The 18,326-nt window shown below is 49.5% G+C and overlaps 9 protein-coding genes across 9 annotated transcripts; 6 read left to right on the forward strand and 3 right to left on the reverse strand.

The window, feature by feature from the left end:
• Positions 1-499: 499 nt before the first annotated feature.
• On the forward strand, positions 500-1,894 carry N7519_006643 (uncharacterized protein; the record flags this gene model as incomplete). Its single annotated transcript, XM_057293419.1, has 5 exons — positions 500-617; positions 915-1,002; positions 1,066-1,305; positions 1,357-1,672; positions 1,724-1,894. The coding sequence occupies 5 exons, from the start codon at positions 500-502 to the stop codon at positions 1,892-1,894; spliced, it is 933 nt and encodes a 310-aa protein (XP_057148230.1).
• Positions 1,895-2,144: 250 nt separating this feature from the next.
• Positions 2,145-2,639, reverse strand: N7519_006644 (uncharacterized protein; the record flags this gene model as incomplete). The annotated part of the gene is made up of 1 exon (XM_057293420.1): positions 2,145-2,639. The coding sequence occupies one exon, from the start codon at positions 2,637-2,639 to the stop codon at positions 2,145-2,147; it is 495 nt and encodes a 164-aa protein (XP_057148231.1).
• A 1,778-nt stretch (positions 2,640-4,417) lies between these two features.
• Positions 4,418-5,178, forward strand: N7519_006645 (uncharacterized protein; the record flags this gene model as incomplete). Its single annotated transcript, XM_057293421.1, has 3 exons — positions 4,418-4,606; positions 4,670-4,911; positions 4,965-5,178. 3 exons carry the CDS (start codon positions 4,418-4,420, stop codon positions 5,176-5,178), a joined length of 645 nt encoding a protein of 214 aa, XP_057148232.1.
• A 1,177-nt stretch (positions 5,179-6,355) lies between these two features.
• N7519_006646 (phosphotransferase family protein) lies at positions 6,356-7,613 on the forward strand (the record flags this gene model as incomplete). The annotated part of the gene is made up of 2 exons (XM_057293422.1): positions 6,356-6,862; positions 6,894-7,613. The coding sequence occupies 2 exons, from the start codon at positions 6,356-6,358 to the stop codon at positions 7,611-7,613; spliced, it is 1,227 nt and encodes a 408-aa protein (XP_057148233.1).
• Positions 7,614-8,057: 444 nt separating this feature from the next.
• Positions 8,058-10,022, reverse strand: N7519_006647 (STE20 family serine/threonine-protein kinase; the record flags this gene model as incomplete). The annotated part of the gene is made up of 4 exons (XM_057293423.1): positions 8,058-9,545; positions 9,595-9,762; positions 9,834-9,901; positions 9,977-10,022. 4 exons carry the CDS (start codon positions 10,020-10,022, stop codon positions 8,058-8,060), a joined length of 1,770 nt encoding a protein of 589 aa, XP_057148234.1.
• Positions 10,023-10,436: 414 nt separating this feature from the next.
• N7519_006648 (FAD-binding oxidoreductase) lies at positions 10,437-12,118 on the reverse strand (the record flags this gene model as incomplete). The annotated part of the gene is made up of 2 exons (XM_057293424.1): positions 10,437-10,469; positions 10,523-12,118. The coding sequence occupies 2 exons, from the start codon at positions 12,116-12,118 to the stop codon at positions 10,437-10,439; spliced, it is 1,629 nt and encodes a 542-aa protein (XP_057148235.1).
• A 557-nt stretch (positions 12,119-12,675) lies between these two features.
• N7519_006649 (dTDP-4-dehydrorhamnose reductase family protein) lies at positions 12,676-13,813 on the forward strand (the record flags this gene model as incomplete). The annotated part of the gene is made up of 4 exons (XM_057293425.1): positions 12,676-12,857; positions 12,916-12,935; positions 12,988-13,699; positions 13,783-13,813. The coding sequence occupies 4 exons, from the start codon at positions 12,676-12,678 to the stop codon at positions 13,811-13,813; spliced, it is 945 nt and encodes a 314-aa protein (XP_057148236.1).
• A 937-nt stretch (positions 13,814-14,750) lies between these two features.
• N7519_006650 (uncharacterized protein) lies at positions 14,751-17,003 on the forward strand (the record flags this gene model as incomplete). The annotated part of the gene is made up of 1 exon (XM_057293426.1): positions 14,751-17,003. The coding sequence occupies one exon, from the start codon at positions 14,751-14,753 to the stop codon at positions 17,001-17,003; it is 2,253 nt and encodes a 750-aa protein (XP_057148237.1).
• Positions 17,004-17,531: 528 nt separating this feature from the next.
• N7519_006651 (uncharacterized protein) lies at positions 17,532-17,945 on the forward strand (the record flags this gene model as incomplete). The annotated part of the gene is made up of 1 exon (XM_057293427.1): positions 17,532-17,945. The coding sequence occupies one exon, from the start codon at positions 17,532-17,534 to the stop codon at positions 17,943-17,945; it is 414 nt and encodes a 137-aa protein (XP_057148238.1).
• Between the last annotated feature and the right edge of the window lie 381 nt (positions 17,946-18,326).

Consider the following 18,326-nt stretch of genomic DNA (forward strand, 5'->3'; position numbering starts at 1 on the left):
CTACAAGTTGAAACGAATCCGAAAATGAATAGAATTCACCAGAATTAGCTTGCTCAAAAATTCAATTGCTCTCAACACATGCACTTCGACATCCAGCCATACATTTCAAATTGTTACTTGTTTGCTCCGTAGTCTCGCTTTTCTAGCTTGCAAACAAGGTAAACTCCACAAGCATCTTCCGTTGGTATGTTTTTCTCATACTTCCATCTGTAGCAATGAGATCGTCATGGTTCTACGAATGTACCCTTCTTGACTCATAGTTCATAATGTGGACTCTCCACATATCACCAACGAATCAGCTCCCAGATTCGCCTGGTCCTCCAGCATCATTGGTCTAGTGGTAGAATTCGTCGTTGCCATCGACGAGGCCCGTGTTCGATTCACGGATGATGCACAAGAATTTCTTTTTTTTTCTTTCTTGTTTTTGTTCAATTCAGCCCTTGATTAAATTGCAGACTGAAAAGGGAATAGCTTTTCATCATCCTGAGAGGAAAATTTCATGTTCGGATGTGAGAAGCGGAGAAAGTGCGAGTATTTGGTAGAGATTGACATCAATGTACCGGATCTTGTCCTTATAACGAGCAATGTCCTCGGGTCCAAGGAAGATACCATTTCTGGTAATACTCTGACATACATATAGAACCCTTTGACCACGATCCAAGTCAATAACGTGCTGCTCTTCCCAGATCGCAAATCCGTATCGAATAATACCATTCAAGCGGCACATACATTCTAGGTCCCCCGTCGGGGTTTTCAGCCATATCAAGCCAAAATTGTAGCCCTAAGACTCCAGGTCGAGATCCAAATACTCATTCACCCCAATAGAAATAGAAACATCGCTTTCCACATAGCATAGTCTGCAATAGGGTCGCCCGGGTGCATTTGAGGAAGAGTCTGAGTCTGAACTGAACTAGATTCCTCCTCCTCCTCCTCCTCCTCCTCCTCCTCCTCCTCTTCTTCTTCCGGTAGAGAATCGTCTCCAGGGCCATACTCGGATTCTGAGTGAGTGACTGTTTTTAACGTGAGATAATTACCTGTGAGCAGTTTGACCTGATAATCTTCTAGACTTGATATCGACTGGGAGTACCCAGGTGCTCCTGATCGAGGGGGAAAGACTGAAGACACCAAGAATTATGTTGCTTTGATGAAAACCCTTCGTTCCACGTTTGACAAGTCGACAAGGGATCTCGGGTTGTCTTTCACAATTCCCTCCTCGTATTGGTACCCCGGTGGTTTGATTATGCCCGGTATGATGAAGTATGCCGACTGGACAAACATGATGAGCTACGATCTCCACGGTACCTGGTAAGCGTCTCTCGTACGCTTGACTAGGCGCGATGCTGATCAATCTCATAGGGACCGCAAAAACGCAATCGGCAGCATTGTCCAAGGCCATACGAATATGACCGAGATCAAGCAAGCCGCTGAGCTTTTATGGCGAGTCGGAATCAAGCCTGAACAAGTGGTGGTGGGCTTCGGCTTCTATGGGCGCTCATTCAAGCTTGGGGATCCATCTTGCGCGACTCCTGGCTGCAGTTTCAAGGGAGACGCAGCGCCCGGTAGTTGCTCATCAACCAGCGGGATTCTGATGTACTATGAGATTCAGGCTTTGTTGGACCAAGATAAAAGTTTGAAGCCTGTTCACGATAAAGAGGCGGCTGTGAACTATTTCGTATACGACAACAACCAGTAGGTCTCATACGACAATGGAACAACCTTCCAGCAGAAGCTCGCTTGGGCCAATGAGACTGGTATTGGTGGCTCGCTCATCTGGGCATCCGATACAGATGACGACAAGTACAATGCCATGCGGGGGCTTCTTGATAAATCGGTCTCTCATCCGGAAATCAGCAAGATCCCGGACATGCGGTATGCATTCGAGGATAAAAACTGAGGGTGATGGAGCTGTGTGTATGTACATTTACCAGAGAGCAATGCTAGGCGGACGCTGGTAATAGAGGCCACACGTCCTCTACAAACCCACTTGTGTAGTGGTAGAAATCGACACTCATATCAAGTCTATGTAGCATCGTCCAGCCGGTATTTTTCCTCCACGCAGCCCTCGATTGACTGATAACCGTGCGCTACTTGCTCATCAATCTCTTCTTTAAGGTCTGGATCTTGGCTCGTTGCATACTGCTCCCTCAATGATTCCACCAGCCATCCACAAAATTCACATAGCCATTACTTTGTAGACCCTTCAACCGAGGACCACTTTCGGTGTCATGAAGAAGGCTTTGCAGAGACTTTTCGTCAATCTGGATAAAGTACCGGTATCTAGGTGCGGTCGCTAGGTCGGGGTTGAATTCTTCAAACGGTCGCGCGTTTTCAGCATAGTACGCACGCTGAGCCCACTCCTGAAAGTGCGCGCGAAGCTGATCCTTTGATACATTCTCAAAGTTGGGCCGGTCCTCAAGGAATGTCAAACTCAGACTTTGATTCAGAGAGTGATCGAGACCTAGAGTCTTATGGTACTCGATGGATTTGCGCATTGCCTCCGTAATCACCCCCTTGAAGTAGTTCCAGTCTTCGTCGTTTTGATACGTGGAGCGATAGATCACCCAACCCCATTTTTGGTAACCCCCTTCCCTAAGGTGTTCGTCAAGTAGACGTGTTGCGGGACTCATTGCGTCGAGCATAGCTTGAGTTTGATGGCCCCGGATGTGAAGGACCGAGATAGGGGTAGTTGAAAGAGCGTAAATTTTCCCAAGGGAGCAAAGAATGAGCAAGAGAGATTGGATGATTGACGGAAAGGAAACTGGCGTCCAAATGGACGTGTTAGAATAGGGTATCTCATTAAAGAGGACAGTGAAAGACAAAATATTAATGGATGGTTTAGATTGGAAGTTGGAAATTGGAATCAAAGGAGGAATGGTATGAGCCATTTAGTAATGGTCTAATGGGCACCTGGGCACCCGTGGAACCTGCCCAGACGTAGAGCTATCATTCACCGAGATTCGATAGCGGAGTAATGGAAGATCAAGAATATAAATCCGGCTCCGAGACACACTAGACAAGATTGGTAGAAATGTTGATGGCAGGCTAAATCTAAGCAAGAATCACTCCAGGGCTGAAGTAGTAGATGTCAGTCGGAATTACACTTTCCCCGTCCCGTCATTTATGTATTTACGGTAACTATATAGTTATATAGTACGGAGTAGCTATCATGCATTTTGTTGGCCTTAGGAAGCCGCTTGTTAAGCTTAGCACTACTTTATTAGCCCCTAATATATTAAATAGTCGAGCACCCAGCTACTCTCCCCAAAACACACTTATTTCACTATTTAATCTTCTACTTCCTAGAGTTATAATGTTAGTTTATCTTAATCTACATTATCTGTTAAACGAATCCGCAGAGCCGGGGCAAGGTGCGGGAGAGGGCCTGGCATATATATATATATATAAAATAATATAGCCATTCCATCTATTTTATTTCTTATCAATAAGCATGTTATATTATCCAAGGTAAGACTAAAAGTAGTACTCCCAGGGCATATTCGCAAACTGTCAGAGTATGCGATATTACGACTCGCACTATTGTATCCCGAATGCCCAGCCACTGCTCGTGTGTCAAAGTCAAAAAAATCCGTATATACAGGGAGTGCACTGACTTGATCATTTTCCCTTTTCATTGCCGTTTTGCGATTTCGCTCGCGTTTGCTTCTAGCGAAAATGGCAGTGTCAACCATTAGGCCAACCCTGGCGGTACCCGTGCTAATCATAGTGCTATAGAAGGCCTTGATAGCTTTGTGGCTCTCATCATTTGCGCTAGACATAGTGGTTGTGTGGGGTGAAGAAACTTGATGAAGAGATATTGTAAGTTGTAAAAATTTAGCTGTACTTGTTGTCCAGATCCTCCACTTAAATAATAAATAGTGGCCACAATTGTTAGACTTCGCATCATGAGCGAGAAACAGTTTTTCTCTGATAGCTTTGAAGGTTACTGATGTTCTTTGTTGATTATAACTAGCGGGTTTAAATCCGGCCTGGTATGTCCCCTTCACTCATCCAAGCATGGGAGGAGGTGGTTAGTTGCAGCATTAATGCGATAACACAACTTTGCGCCCCAGCTCATTACTACATACGTATGTAGGTATCAGAGGAGAGACATCGTAGACAAGGTAAACAAGGTGACCCGCCTATATTTGCGACCTATTTCTACTCCGGCTCTAAGTCAGAGATCCTACGGTCAATATTAATGTAAGTCCCAACGCCGGGACATTAATGGTGAAGTGTTCATTCCTACCTACCTAAACTAACTCGAGCCAACTGACGTACCTGCATCCTGCATAACCCAATCCTCAATTCCAAGCAAATATCCTTCGCTCACCGCCATCTCTCGTCTATCGCCTTACACTTCTTCATTGTCACTATTGCGATGTAAAAGACACCCACAGAGGTCCACCAGCCGCTAAACATGGCCGACCCACAGCACAACCGACCACAGCCAGAGGAAAAACGACAAGGTCGTCCGCCTCATGAATCCACAACTTGGCATCCCCATAATGCGAGGAAATGGACGGTCCTCCAAACCTCTACCGGTGGACGAACTGTCAGGAAATCTGCAAGTCTGGGCTCAAAATACGAAAGGGGGATCGTCTGCGAGGTTAGCCAACTCTCACCTCAGTCTATCACCCATGCTAATTAATCCCTGCTAACCTTCTTCTAGTTCCATCCTGACAGCTTTGCCGCGCTGCGTCGCGAATACTCTGTCCTGTCCATCATTTCCCATATTCCCTCCCCAATCGGCCACCCTCGCATTATAAGCGCAGATTTCAAGTCTGGTGTCCTTGTACTGGGCTCGCCGAAGGTCCGCTGGACAACACTTTGGCAGCGTGTCAACGAGCCAGTTCTTGATCTCGATTCATTACTTCAGATGAAGCGCGAATTGCTTGACTATGTCCGATCATTGTATGTCAAAGTGTTGAATATAAGGTCAAACCGGACAATCTCTTTCCTATCAGAAAATTGGCTGGCGGCTGGCTACTATATTTGGGTGGATGGATGGAGACAGATTTCTGCTCGATACCGGATCGAATCCAATCAGCCGAGTGGAAGGCACAAGAGAATGAACAGTTGAGTGAGGTAGAGCGGATGTTTACTGACCTCTGTGCTTGTGTGAATGAAAGGGATAAAGCGATATGCAATGATCTGGTCAAACACGACGACCAAGGATGAGGAAATAGGTTGAATAATTGACGAATTGAATGTCCAGTTGATTAGTCTTCTATTTGAGCTAATCGGATTGGTATAGAAATGACCCATGGATCCATAAAATGTCAAGCTTCAAAGTGGAGACTGTCCTCGGGAAGGACCCACCTTATTTGGTCGATCACTATAGAACCCATAGAGCTGCTTTGCCTGGTATAACAAGAGAGTCATGAATTCCTCCAAGTCGATATCACTTGCAGAAGAAACTTCTCTAGGTTGTCTGCTTGCTGGCTGGTTGTTTCCACGGTAGGATTTTGTTTTCCGAATTGTTCAGGGCAAGGAGTCATTTTGGCAGCGCGGGGCCCGGGTGCGCGAGGCAGGACTCACTGTGGTTAAGAAGGAGACTTCTGTTCAAAAAGGCCATGTAATAGCCCTTGGCTAATATGAAGGGCGGTGGTGTTAGCTGGGACGGTACTGTGGGTGAAAAGTCTGAGGCCATTGAACTGGCTCAACCTGATCCTTGTAAGCAGGCTTGCCGGGCCCAACTGGAGAAAGTGAGAATATGGGGAAAGACACCTCGCAGCAGGGTTGAGGACGCTGATGGCTTCAAATGTTAGACCAGTGGCGTATCAAGACGATGCAGTGGAAGACTCAGGCATGAGCCGAGGGAAGAGAAGAGACTCTCATAATAAAGGGTCTATATAGGAAGGAGGGGGGGAAAAAAAACAAAAAAAGAATCCGTACCCCAACTACTCCTGGTACGAGGATCGAAACCCTGACCAGTTTCACCATTGACTGAGCTTCCCAATGCGGTGTCACCCGGGCTCATTGTTCCACCCAGCAATCAGATGACCTCGTGTCTCTCACCCACTCAACCACCCAGGGAGGATTTTGGCAGATTACCTTGGACTATAGTCAAATAGTCCATCTCGGAATCCTTGAACCAAGCTATCCATTACAATTGCCACTCAGTCATAGGGAGATGGTTGTATTTCATATATTAGATGTGTATGTAGCTGGTTTATCCAGGAGATATGCTTATTTGAATTTAGATCCATGCATATGCAAGCCTGGAAAATACAGCACACCGCTAGTTGCAGTTATTACTTGATACGTCGCCCTAAATATTTCAGAATGCTTAGACCGTTTCCATCTCTCAAGATATCGTCTGAGCACACTTCCTGTCTCACTACTGACCTCGAGAATGGACTCTCTCAATTGGAAAACAGACATTGGAAATGATGAGGAGGTACCCAAGATCAACTGGACCGCTCTCCAGGAATTTGCCATCAACTTGAGGAACAGCAAAAGCGAGAAACCAACAACCAAAAACTGTCACATCCACGAAAAGTACAACCTGGGTGGCCTCCATCTAGCCAGAATCCTCGAATTCGACGATGGTATGAAATGGATAGCCCGAATCCAACTGCACAAACTCACCAGCGAACTCGAGAAACGACTCTTCCACGAGATCTCCACGCTCTCTATCCTCCACGAGCAAACAGATGTCCCCGTACCAGAAGTCTACGGCTACGAGACAAATCCAGACCTCATCAGCCGTGCATTCATGATAATGCAATTCATTCCCGGAAACACAGGAACAGACTTTACGGGTTTCCGTAGTCCGGATATACCTCCTCAATTCCAAGCCAAGTTCTACCACGAAATGGCACGCATCCATGCAAGCCTCACAAACTTCAGAGCCTTCGATGTTCTCCACATCCATCTAACAAGCAAACCAGGCAGCGATATCAACAATCAGGTTCCCGCAAATCGGCATGATAGCCAAGCGAGATGACGGCACGTACGAAATCGAAGCGATACCAGACCTGGGAGGACCGTTCAACACGGCAACAGAGTATTTCGCAGCATGGGGCGAGCACACCAGGTTCCCGAGATCAGAGGAAAGCATGAGAGCTATGCTACCGGAGGAATATAAGGACGATGTCATCCAATCGACTGGCGACTACCCACGACGGATCAAGGAACAGCGGTTCGATATCACAGTTCGAAATGAGGGTCCTTTCCCGCTTAAACATGCCGACTTCTTCCATAGCAATGTCATTGTGGATGCTGAGTTCAATGTACTGTCGATCATTGACTGGGAACATGCCGGTACGGTTCCCTGGGAGAGGGTTGAATTCCCGATGTTTCTGTCCACGCTTCCTCCTGCCTTGGATTTTCCGTGGAGATATGATGATGGTGGAAAGCCGTTGGCTGATGATACAAGGAAGGTCTGGGGGGGACGAGAGGAGTATGTGCGAAGCGTTGCGGAGGCTGAGAAGGAGATGGGGTCTGACGATGGACTTTCTTCAATATTGGGGTCGATATATTATCAGAATCTGTCGTCGTGTTACACGAGGTATGAAGAAGGGAAGCTGGGTATTTATTGTAGAGCATTGGACGATTTTACACCGGATAGATCTGTGGGATTACCCGCAAAGAAAGGTAGTGAGGATTGAATTGGCGTTTCCTTCGTCTTGTTTCTGGGTACAGATATATTGGAAATACGAAGCGATGCAAAAATCAAGACATTTATCACATTCCAGACGTAGTATGTTCTAGTACTCCTCGAAATACCTAGAGAAAAAAAAATCACACAAGACCAAGGGCCAATAGACAAAGACAGAAGCACAGACAGCATTCTATCAGGGAAAAAGAGAGTACAGAAGAAAGCGCAAAAAGATTACACCAGATCATTAGAAACTCCGGGACCAGTCCCTCCAGAGTAAGTGACAGTAAACAGGACGAACGAACGGACACCAATGATGCAGCCAATGGCAAAGAGTTGTACAAGTGTCAGAACGCCAAATGGGGTCTATACAGCGAATGGAAGAAAGAGTAGTTAGGGGTGTTGAGGGGGATGTAGGTTGATGTCGGAAGCGTGAAGATGAGTGAGGGAGAGACTAGAAGCCGCCCCAGCGGTTGCGGAGGCCCTCTGACCATCGCTGGTAGAGGACGTCGGAGAGTTGTTTAGTGTGTTCCATACCGGGTGCAGCTTGAGCGGGGACGGATGGGGGTGACTGGGGTTGAGGTTCGGGAACGTAGGATTGGCGAGGACGGTGGCTTTTGAGGTGTGGGTTGTTTTGGGCCAGCACGAGGCGTGGTCGCGAGGGAGAATCCGGTTGCGTGGATGGAAGAAGAGTGGACAGGCGGGAGTCTGCTTGGAGCTTCTCGTTCATGATCCTGACGATGTGGTAGAGGCCTTCGGGGTCGACCATTTCCAGGTCGCTCCAGGCTTCGGCGAGTCTAGAGATTGCCTCGCGCTTATCACCATCTCCTGTTGTTGACAGGACTTCCTGACAGGACATTCCCACTGCCTTGCTATATGCCCGTCGTCCAATCTGAGCCTCCTTGCTTGAAGTGTCGGTGGACACTGTCTTTGGGCTCTGATTTTCATCAAATCCATGCTTGGCCGGGTTCAGATCGGTGGGCACTTTGTCCGATACCCGGCGGAACTGTCTGACGGTTGACGGGCTGTTGCCGTAGCTTAAGTCCAGACCAAGGGGTTGTTTGACCCCACTTGAGCGCCGCTTGGTATTAGCCCGTCTGACAGACGGAGATCGGTCTGTAGGAACTCGGCGGACGGTGGAGTTTGCCTGGTGCTTAGGCGGTGGTGGCGGTGCGCTTATATGCATGTCTTCCAGCATCTGAGCTGGATCAGGCGCGTTTTCCTCCTCCTCGTCAAATGTCATCCAGTCCGTGCCCTTGGGCTTGAACATTGGAGGAGGCTTGACTGTATCAAAGACCCAATCGTCATCATCGAGATCCTCGGGCCTGGTCATGGTGTTGAGAGACTCGGCATAGTATTTGACGTCTTTCGTCTCACCACGGCCACCATCCCAGTCCTGCTTGCGATGTATCAATTCTTGGAGTGCTTCAGGCTTGCCCGCATTCCGGACGAATTTGTGCCTCAGGAGCTCCTTTGCGCTCGGCCGCAAATCCGGGTCCTTTGTCAGACATTGTGCAATAAAGTCCTTGAATGTGTTGCTGTACTCGTTGCCTTCAAGGCGAGGGGCGGGGTTCTTCGGAATCAGGAACAGCACTTTCATCGGGTGTGTGCTAGCATGCGGGGGCTCGCCATTGATCATCTCGATTGCCGTAATACCTAAAGACCAGATGTCTGCCTTGAAGTCATATCCAGCCTGCTGGATTACTTCCGGTGCCATCCAGAATGGAGTTCCGACGAATGTATTGCGCTGCGACTTGATGTTGACCAGCTGCGCGGCGACACCAAAGTCTGCCAGCTTCACCTTTCCGGTCTGAGAAAGGAGAACATTGGCAGCCTTAACGTCACGGTGGATCTTGCCTTCGCTGTGCAAGTAATCCAAGCCCAGGAGGAGTTCTCTGCAGACGATGGCCACATGGGCTTCGTTAAAACATCCAGGTTTTAACTGGGACGGTTAGTGTACCTCACAGTAAAAGCAACAGCGAGAAACGTACCAAATCCAGACAGGAACCACCTCCGAGGTATTCCATAACAATCCATAGTTTGTGCCCCTTGAGGAAACTGGCTTTGTATTGTGTAACGTAGGGGCTAGCGCAGGTAGCCAAAACAGAAATTTCCTGTTGGATCTCCTGGATATCGTCCTCGCTGGACTCGAGATCGATCTGAAAAGGGAGTCAACAATCGAACGAAAAGGCGAGAATTGCAATTCGAAGATCGAATATGAAAAGCGTACGTGTTTAATGGCAACGATCTCGCCGTCCGTCTTATCAATGGCCTTGTAAACAACTCCGAAACTACCACCTGCAAACGGAGAATACGGTTAGCCGACGGAAATGCGAAAAAAAAGTAAAATAAACAGAGCTTTGGTCAACTCACTTCCCAGCTCCTCCATCACCTGGTAATGACTCGACATGTCGTCCATTGCGCAATAATTTAGCCCAGCTAGCTACTCCAGTCAGACAGGGAATGTCGACAGGGCTCATCCAAGTAGTGAATGAATAGCTTGGGACTTTTGATGGTCAAGACGAGAGTAAAGAGGCGATGACAAGGGGTGGAGCATAAATCCCCAAACAAGCTCCGTCTCACATGGCAACCGGAGGCCTCAGGCAGCAACTGGGGTATATCAGCAAGGGGTCCACTCAGATGATCGGATTTAGCTACAACATGGCTAATATAGTCTTGGAAGGATGATCATTTACTTATTTTATTTTTACTTGGAGATTCTGCGTACATGCTTGTGAATTCTTGAGCATAATTATTACTTGCTCTCGGTCAACGGCTTTTGTTATGCTCCAACAATCCCTATACAACATTCTGTAAACGTTCGCGACTAGCTCTAAATATATTTGTATGGGTTCATGATCCCATTCTAAGATAAATGAGTTAGCAATTGTTCACACATAGCAGTGATACTCCACTTACCGGGTCATAGAGGTTCTTAAGCTGCTTCATCAGCTTCACCATCGTCTCGTTCTGGCTGTAACCAATGAACTCCCGCTTAGCAACGCCAAGTCCATGCTCAGCACTGATGCTGCCCTGGCGCTTCTGGATCCACTCATACACCCACGGCTCGATCGCCTTCTCCACCTCCTTGCTGTACTGTCGCACGGCAACGTTCAAGTGCAGGTTGGAGTCACCCATGTGACCATAACCAACAACGGCACGAACAGGGAAAGAATCATCATCACCGACTAGACCCTTCTCTGTGAGGCGGGCCTTGCAGTCCTCCACCAGCAGGTACAGATCCGACAATGGGATCGACACATCGTACTTGTAGGTGCCGCCCAAGTGGCTCAGGGACTCGGTGATACCCTCACGCCAGCGCCACAGGGCCTGGAACTGGGTCTCATCCTGGGCCAGTACTCCGTCAGCGACAATGCCGTCGCCCATCACGCTCTCCAAGAACGACTCCAGCTTGGCCATGTCGTGCTCGGCGTTGGAACCGCTGGTCTCCACCAGACAGTAGAAAGGATACTCACCCTCGAGAGGGTGCTTGTTACCCGTAGATTCAATGACCAATTTCTGGCTGCGACCGTCCATCAGCTCGAACGCGGAGAGAATCTCCGAGAGCTGACCCTTGGCAGCGAGGTAGGCCTGCTGGACCTGCTCGAAGCTCTCCAGACCAAAGTAAGCCACGTTAACCGCCTTGGGCCGCGGGGGACACTGAATAGAGACAGCAGTCACGAGGCCAATGGTACCCTCAGAGCCAATGAACAGCTGCTTGAGATCGTAGCCAGTGTTGTTTTTGCGTAGAGTCGACAGCGCATCCACGATGGTCCCGTCCGGCAGGACCGCCTCGAGGCCGAGCACGCTGCCGTGCAGACTGCCGTAGCGGAGGAGACGCAGGCCACCGGCATTGGTGGAAACATTTCCACCGATGTGGCAGGATCCCTTGGCACCCAGGTCCAGAGGGAAGAGGTGCTCTCGCTCGGCGAGATACTGGTCGGCAGTCTCAAGGATAACACCGGCATCAGCGACCAGCACACCGGAGGCAGCATCGAAGGAGCGGATCTGGTTCATGCGCGAAGTGTTGATGACGATCTCATCGAAGACTGGCACCGAGCCACCGACGAGGCCAGTGTTTCCACCCTGCGGCACAACAGCCAATTTGCGCTCGTTGCAGTATTTCAGCACCTTGCTGACTTCCTGTGCATCCTTGGGCTTCAGAACAAGCCGGGTGTGGCCACGGTACTTGCGCATCCAGTCGCTGTTGAAAGGTTCGATATCGTCCGTCGCGTCGGTGGTCACGCCATCGATCACGGCAGATTGGGAGCCCAGAAGCTCCTTGAAGTGTGCAACATCGTCGGCGGAGATCTCGGCGAAATTGGGGTTGCGCTTGAGGTTGGGGTAGGCGTCGCTGGTGAACTTGATCTGGCGGGAATCGGAGGTGCGAGTGGAGCTGGCGCTGAAGGTGCGCGCAGTCAAGGGTGTGATGGATTTGACAGTGCGAATGGCAAGACTGGGACGAGGCACTCGGGCCCGCCGCAAAGCAGCTGTGATGTTCCTGGCACCAGACATGGCTGAGGAATTACAACATACAGGAGGAACAATTTTTGGAATGTCCAAGTGGAGATGCTCCGATGCTCCGATCTGCCTCCGAGAGCTCCTCAGGTCCCCATCGATTTTGATTCGATCTCGGAGATTTTCGGCATTTTATCTTCAACGCTTACATGGTCTTTAAAAACAGGTTATATTGTTTAGTGTAGTAGTTTAAATGGATATTGCTATATAAATGTACTGAATATAGCACATAAATAGTGTAGGGTTCAAATTTATACATATATATCCTACCTATACCTTGTCACTCTATCCAAATACACAATGATGATCATTATATCATTAGAAGTATGCTTAACCCTATGCTTAAAATACCAAATGGAATTGATTGAATTGATCGAATTCCTACATATGTAGGGGTTAATTGCCTATGTTGTATATCGGTGGGTTAACTGTGTCTTGCTATATCCACCTGGGCACATCTGCCAGAAGTCAGTTACGTCACTGTTGGCCCCGCGGAAAGAAAAAAGAAGAACCTCCTCCATCTTCCTCACTTAATCTCATAACGACATTGAAATATGACATCTACTGTTCTCGTTACTGGAGCCAGTGGCTTCCTTGGCCGTGCCGTTTTCAACACTTTCCAGCACTCGGGCGTGTTGGTTGTTGGCCAGGGTTTCTCCCGTCCTGCCCCGCCTACTATCTTGAAAGCCGACCTGGAGAAGGAGGAAGATATTCGGATGCTCTTCGATGAAATCAAGTATGTATTTTCTTCATTTAGGCCTTGAGTATAGATATTAATCAGCTTTGGACCACAGGCCCCAGATTGTCATCCATTGTAAGCTAATGAGCTGGCCGATCACCCCTCCTCATAGACTAACAGCTCATAGGCGCCGCAAACAAGTCCCCGGACCTCTGTGAGAAGAACCCAGATCAAGCCCGCAGGGTCAATGTCGAGGCCACTCGCACTCTTGCCAAAGAATGCCAAGCTCGTGGCGCCTTCCTCATCTACATCTCGACCGACTACGTCTTCCCTGGCACCGAAGGCGAGGCACCCTACGAATCCGAATCCGAGACCAAGCCACCGAACCTGTACGGGCAATTGAAGCGTGATGGTGAGGTAGCCGTACTAGAAGCAACCAAGGACTCGGGCATGGGCGTGGTGCTGCGCGTGCCGGTGCTGTACGGCAGCGCCAAGGAGAACTCGGAGAGCGCGGTCAACACCCTCGTCGACGCAGTCAAGAAGGCCACAGATGAAAATGCCGGCGTGAAGATGGATGACTGGGCCATGCGGTACCCAACCAACACCGAGGACGTTGCGCGCGTGTGTCGGGACATTGTCATCAAGTACCTGCGTGAGAAGGAGAAGCGCAAGGACTTCCCTCGTATCCTGCAATTCTCGTCCGAAGACCGTATGACCAAGTATGAGATTTGCCAGAAGTTGGCCCAGGTGCTGGGTGTCGCCATTCCCGGGATGATCGCCAATAAGCAGGGCAATGACCCCAATGCGGGTGTGGTACGGCCTTATGATACACATCTTTCCACCAAGGCGCTCACTGAGCTTGGGATCGATGTGCGGACAGTGGACTTCATTGCGTGGTGGTAAGTTCTCTTCATGGGGTGTCCTGTATACCTGTACACCTGTACACCTGTACAGCTGTAGGACTTATGCTAACAACTTGCAGGCGTTGGGAATTGGGTGCTTATCGGAAATAGGGCAGACCTAAACCCGTTATTTATTATTCACGTAAGAATGATTCAAATATAGAAGGATAAAGGTCCAATTGAAAATCAGAAAGGAGATTTAAGCCCATCAAGGAGATGCGAGTCAGTAACGACCTTGGGACTATCCACCTCACGGAACTTTTATATGCTGTGAACAGCATCGGAACTGTACCATTCAAGGCTATCTTCATGATATCGTGAAGAATAGTACTAAGACACTTCGATCCGATCGTCCTGTGGACCCATGGAGATCATCCAATTATAGCCTCATATTCAGCATTGATCTAAACAATCTACAATATAATGCAAATAATGCCAATAGTACCTGTCGATCGTCTATGTTGTATCGCATACTCCATCAGGTCTGTTATATATCACGTTGAAACCGGCGCGTTGGCCGATCCGGAAATGTTAGCCCCCACGAAACCGGGACCTGGGCAAAGCTGGGCAAATGGTATTTTTCTCTTCTCTCACACTTGATGGCCCTATGCCAAGTACTTCGGTGAGTCCAATTCATATACCACATACATATATGATCTATCCAAGCCACCCTATGCACCAGCCTAGGCCGGCCCAATTGGCGATCAGTGCGGGTCGCTTTTTGCCCCCCAACGAGGCGCGAATGGTCGATTGAGAACAGGCCGGTTTGATCGTGAGGGATTCTGTTTATTCCAATCCCACTGTGCCTTTTTCCCACATTTGTTTTAATTGTGTCTTCCACGTCGTGTGTTGTTACGAGCCTGAGTCGCGGACTCGCACAGTCGCAGAGTCGCAACACTGCCCGTTCGATCTCCGATCTGAAGGAAATTACGGGAAATTGCTGTTTGGTGTCAATGTGACGCTAACCTGATACTGGCAATAGAAACTGAGACAGGTCCCGGAACTCTTTGCGCCCTCCCCGGGGGCAAATCTCAAGTGAGAAGTCTCCATGAGTGAGAACAGTGCGACAGCGGCGCAGTCCGTGCCTCAAAAGTTCTCTCGATACCGTGGCATGCGAGGTGTGACAACCGACGAAATGGCCGCACCTGCGCCTGTGAATAGCGTCGGCGAGCAGAATCCCTCGATTGCCAGGAGCAGGTCTCGATATCGTCGCAATCGGCCATTGTCAAATGGAAATATCGCACCTCCTACTCCCGCGATCCCGGGCTACGCGCGACCCCTACCAGAAAAGCAGCGGAATGAACGAGAAAATGAACGGGAAGAATTGCGCAGACGTGAGGCGCACCGACAAGGTGCGATGGAACAATTGACTGGGGATAACTCGCAACACATTCGGCCTCAGGTGTCCGCCCCGCCAAAACAGATCGCGCAAACCCGATCGCAACCTGCCCCGGCGCCCCCGTGCAGTTCCCACTCGGGAAACGATGGGAATCGCAAGTCTTTCTTTCAGAAGGTCAAGCTTTCGAGATCCAAGGACCATGGCAAGAAAGCCGAGTCCCCCCCAAAATACATCGGGGTGGGCGGAACAGGAGTGGTCCCAGGAGTTGATGCTCCCGTCAGCGCCGTCAACGCCGGAGAGCGACATGCCCTTGTCAAATATGGAGATGCCACGGCTGATCTCAAAGTCACCCCGTCAACTCAAGTCCAGGATATCTTGCTAGATGCCACCAAGCACTTATCTCGGGACATTGATGCAGAGAAATTCATTCTCATGGAGTCTTTCTCTCAAGTTGGCCTAGAGCGTCCTCTTCGCCGCTACGAGCATGTCCGGGAAGTCATGAACTCCTGGTCTCACGATGCTGATAACCAGTTCATCGTTATTCCCCCCTCCAGCGCGGAAGCCTTATCCCAGCTCGATGCTGGACATGCCCCCAGCGGGCCTCCATGTCCAGTGACTGTCCATATTTACCATTCCCAGCGTCGTCGCAAGTGGGATAAGCGATATGTCACCTTGCGCGCCGACGGACAAGTGACAATATCAAAAAAAGAGAATGCCGAGGACCAGACCAATATCTGCCATATATCCGACTATGACATCTACTTTCCCAGCGCGCGGGCGCTAAACAAGGATATCAAGCCGCCTAAGAAGTTATGCTTCGCAATTAAGAGCCAGCAGAAGTCATCCATGTTTCTGTCCACCGAAAATTTCTTGCACTTTTTCTCCACCAGCGACAAGTCTATTGCGGATACATGGTATCGGGCAGTGCAGAAGTGGAGAAGCTGGTACCTTGTCAATAAGAAGGGAGCAGGCCAGAAATCAGAGACCGAAACACTCCCGAAGCGAGCTGGGACTCAGAAATCGACTCATCAGCCGAGAAATATGCACGAGGTCCCACTCCTGCAGAGGGAGATTTCAACTGAATCCCCGAGGCGTGAAAGCTCTGACCAGCGGAGGCCGACAACCTCCAGAGACATCTATGCCCGGAAGAAGACCCTTCGTGAACACGTGCCCCCTCCAACTTCATATCCCCAGCTGACGCTCGACACCGACATGGAAGGGCCTTTCGCCGACAACCAGGCCTTAGTCTCAGCTGTGTCACCCGAAGATGTAGATGCTTCTACTTTTGCACCATCCGGACTCTTAGGCCGAACTTACACACAGCGACAAAATGCTATGCGGGAACGGGATGATCGCGATAAGAGAGCTAAGCAGGATGCCTTTTCAGGCGGTGGCTTGATAAGCGGAGGATCCATACACAGCCACGACTCAAATCCCAACAGCCGGACCAACACAATGACCCGTGCTCCGGATTCATCCGCTTTTACTCGAACCCCATCTCTGAAACAGAAGCCTTTGGTTGATCTCACCCCAGTCTATGCCGAGCCACCGCAGCATAGCCGCAAGGGCAAGGGTCGCGGCGTCAAAGTCCAGCCAGGCATGCAGCTTATTGACGGTGCCACTGGCCCAGATCAAACCCCGGGAGGAATCGCCATCCCACCTGCGACTTCGTGGCGACGGCCAGCCGCAGAGACCACACCCCAGCGACGAAACACCACCCGCAGCGTGCGCCATCACTCAAACAAACACGCGGCCCCGATTTCTGCTGAAGGAAGCCCGGCACTTCCTGCCTCCCAGTTCACCGCGAACAGCCTGCTGGCACATTCGGCCAGCACGGCTAGTCATCGGAATCCGCGCAGCGGACATGGTGTCGCAACGGGTGACCGTAATGCCACACGGCCACTGCTGGATATGTCGCCGGAGAACCCCTTTGCAGATGGTAGTCTGCTTCGGCAGCTATAGTTTTGTTCTGTTTTTCTTATGTTTATTGTTACGATTATCATGACTTTCATTTCGTGGATTTTGTTCTGGTATACCTAGGGTTGCTTTACTTGAGCCACTGGCTCTCCACATTGCCACCCTGCGACACTTCGAGGTTGAGTTCGATCTCGTCAGTGTTGATGCATTCTGCGTCTTTTGATCCGGAGATGAATTATTGATGGCCGAATGTGCTTGACGGACGATTTATCTTTGTTAGAGATACCCATTCTATGTTGATTTAGCAAAGAAGTAAAACTGAATATCTATCTCTCACATTTATTTTGATATTATTTCTCAAGTCGTTTCCCACTATGCGCCAGCGCTCTTCGAATATCTTCTCAGTCTCCAGTCAAGGCCTCAAGCAGCGGTCACCACCCCATCCGACTTGCTGTGACATCTCCCCGAGAACTGTCCATCCAATTGACCCGCTCCGTCCAACGTATAAAACCATTGGACTGATCACCTTCGAACACCATTCTGACTTTACTCATTACCACACAATTTTCCAAGATGAATCAAGGGTCTTCTAGCCAACCGCACGAGCAGCATAAATCCCCAGGCAGTCTCACCTGCAACAAGGGGAGGATACGTGCCTTGATTCAGACAAGCGATGGAGAGAGACACTATTTCACCGGCACTGTGAGCACCGATTTACGTCTCGTAGTCAACGATGCTCAAGTGCAGTACTTCGATCTCGCCGAAGATAAGCCATACTGCCAAGAGATCAAGGCATTGATTGGCCCCCTGGAAGCTAACTTCTGGTGGCAAGGAGGGGCTATACAGCTCTCTGGAAAATTGTCGCACCGCATTGATGACACTATAGAAATAACCGGAGAAGGGTGGTGGGGTGACATTGACAACAAGGAGTACGAGGAGAATGGTGAGGAGCGTTATAGTGATGAGAGTGACGATCCGAGAGCTTGAGCTTAGGGTGAGCTATAGTCAAGATATCGTTGGCTTCTTGCTAATAAAAAGCCCCGCAGGTGTCTGTCAATACATGGGAGCGAGGATATGGCCTCTGTGTCTAATGAGATGGGTATGAATGCCGGGGAGTTTATTGAGGGTGCGAATGGCTAGGATGTGACATGCATGACTGACTTAGGTATCTGGCTTATATGGACTGCTATTTGCATCCGGATAGTCATGGATTACAGATGTATCTGATATTCAGCCACGCCTGCCCTATTGTCCAGCTCTAGGACTCGATTGTCCCTGGCTTTGCCCCGATCTCCTATACAATAACGCTTCGCTACTCAGACTGAAAATACAACAGCATGAAAGAAAGAATGTCTTAATTTGTCTGTT

This window comes from Penicillium mononematosum (genome assembly GCF_028829835.1).
Source record: "Penicillium mononematosum strain IBT 11891 chromosome Unknown utg000003l:1.0-8172316.0:1.0-8177699.0, whole genome shotgun sequence".
In the NCBI taxonomy this organism is placed as follows: Eukaryota; Fungi; Ascomycota; class Eurotiomycetes; order Eurotiales; family Aspergillaceae; genus Penicillium; species Penicillium mononematosum.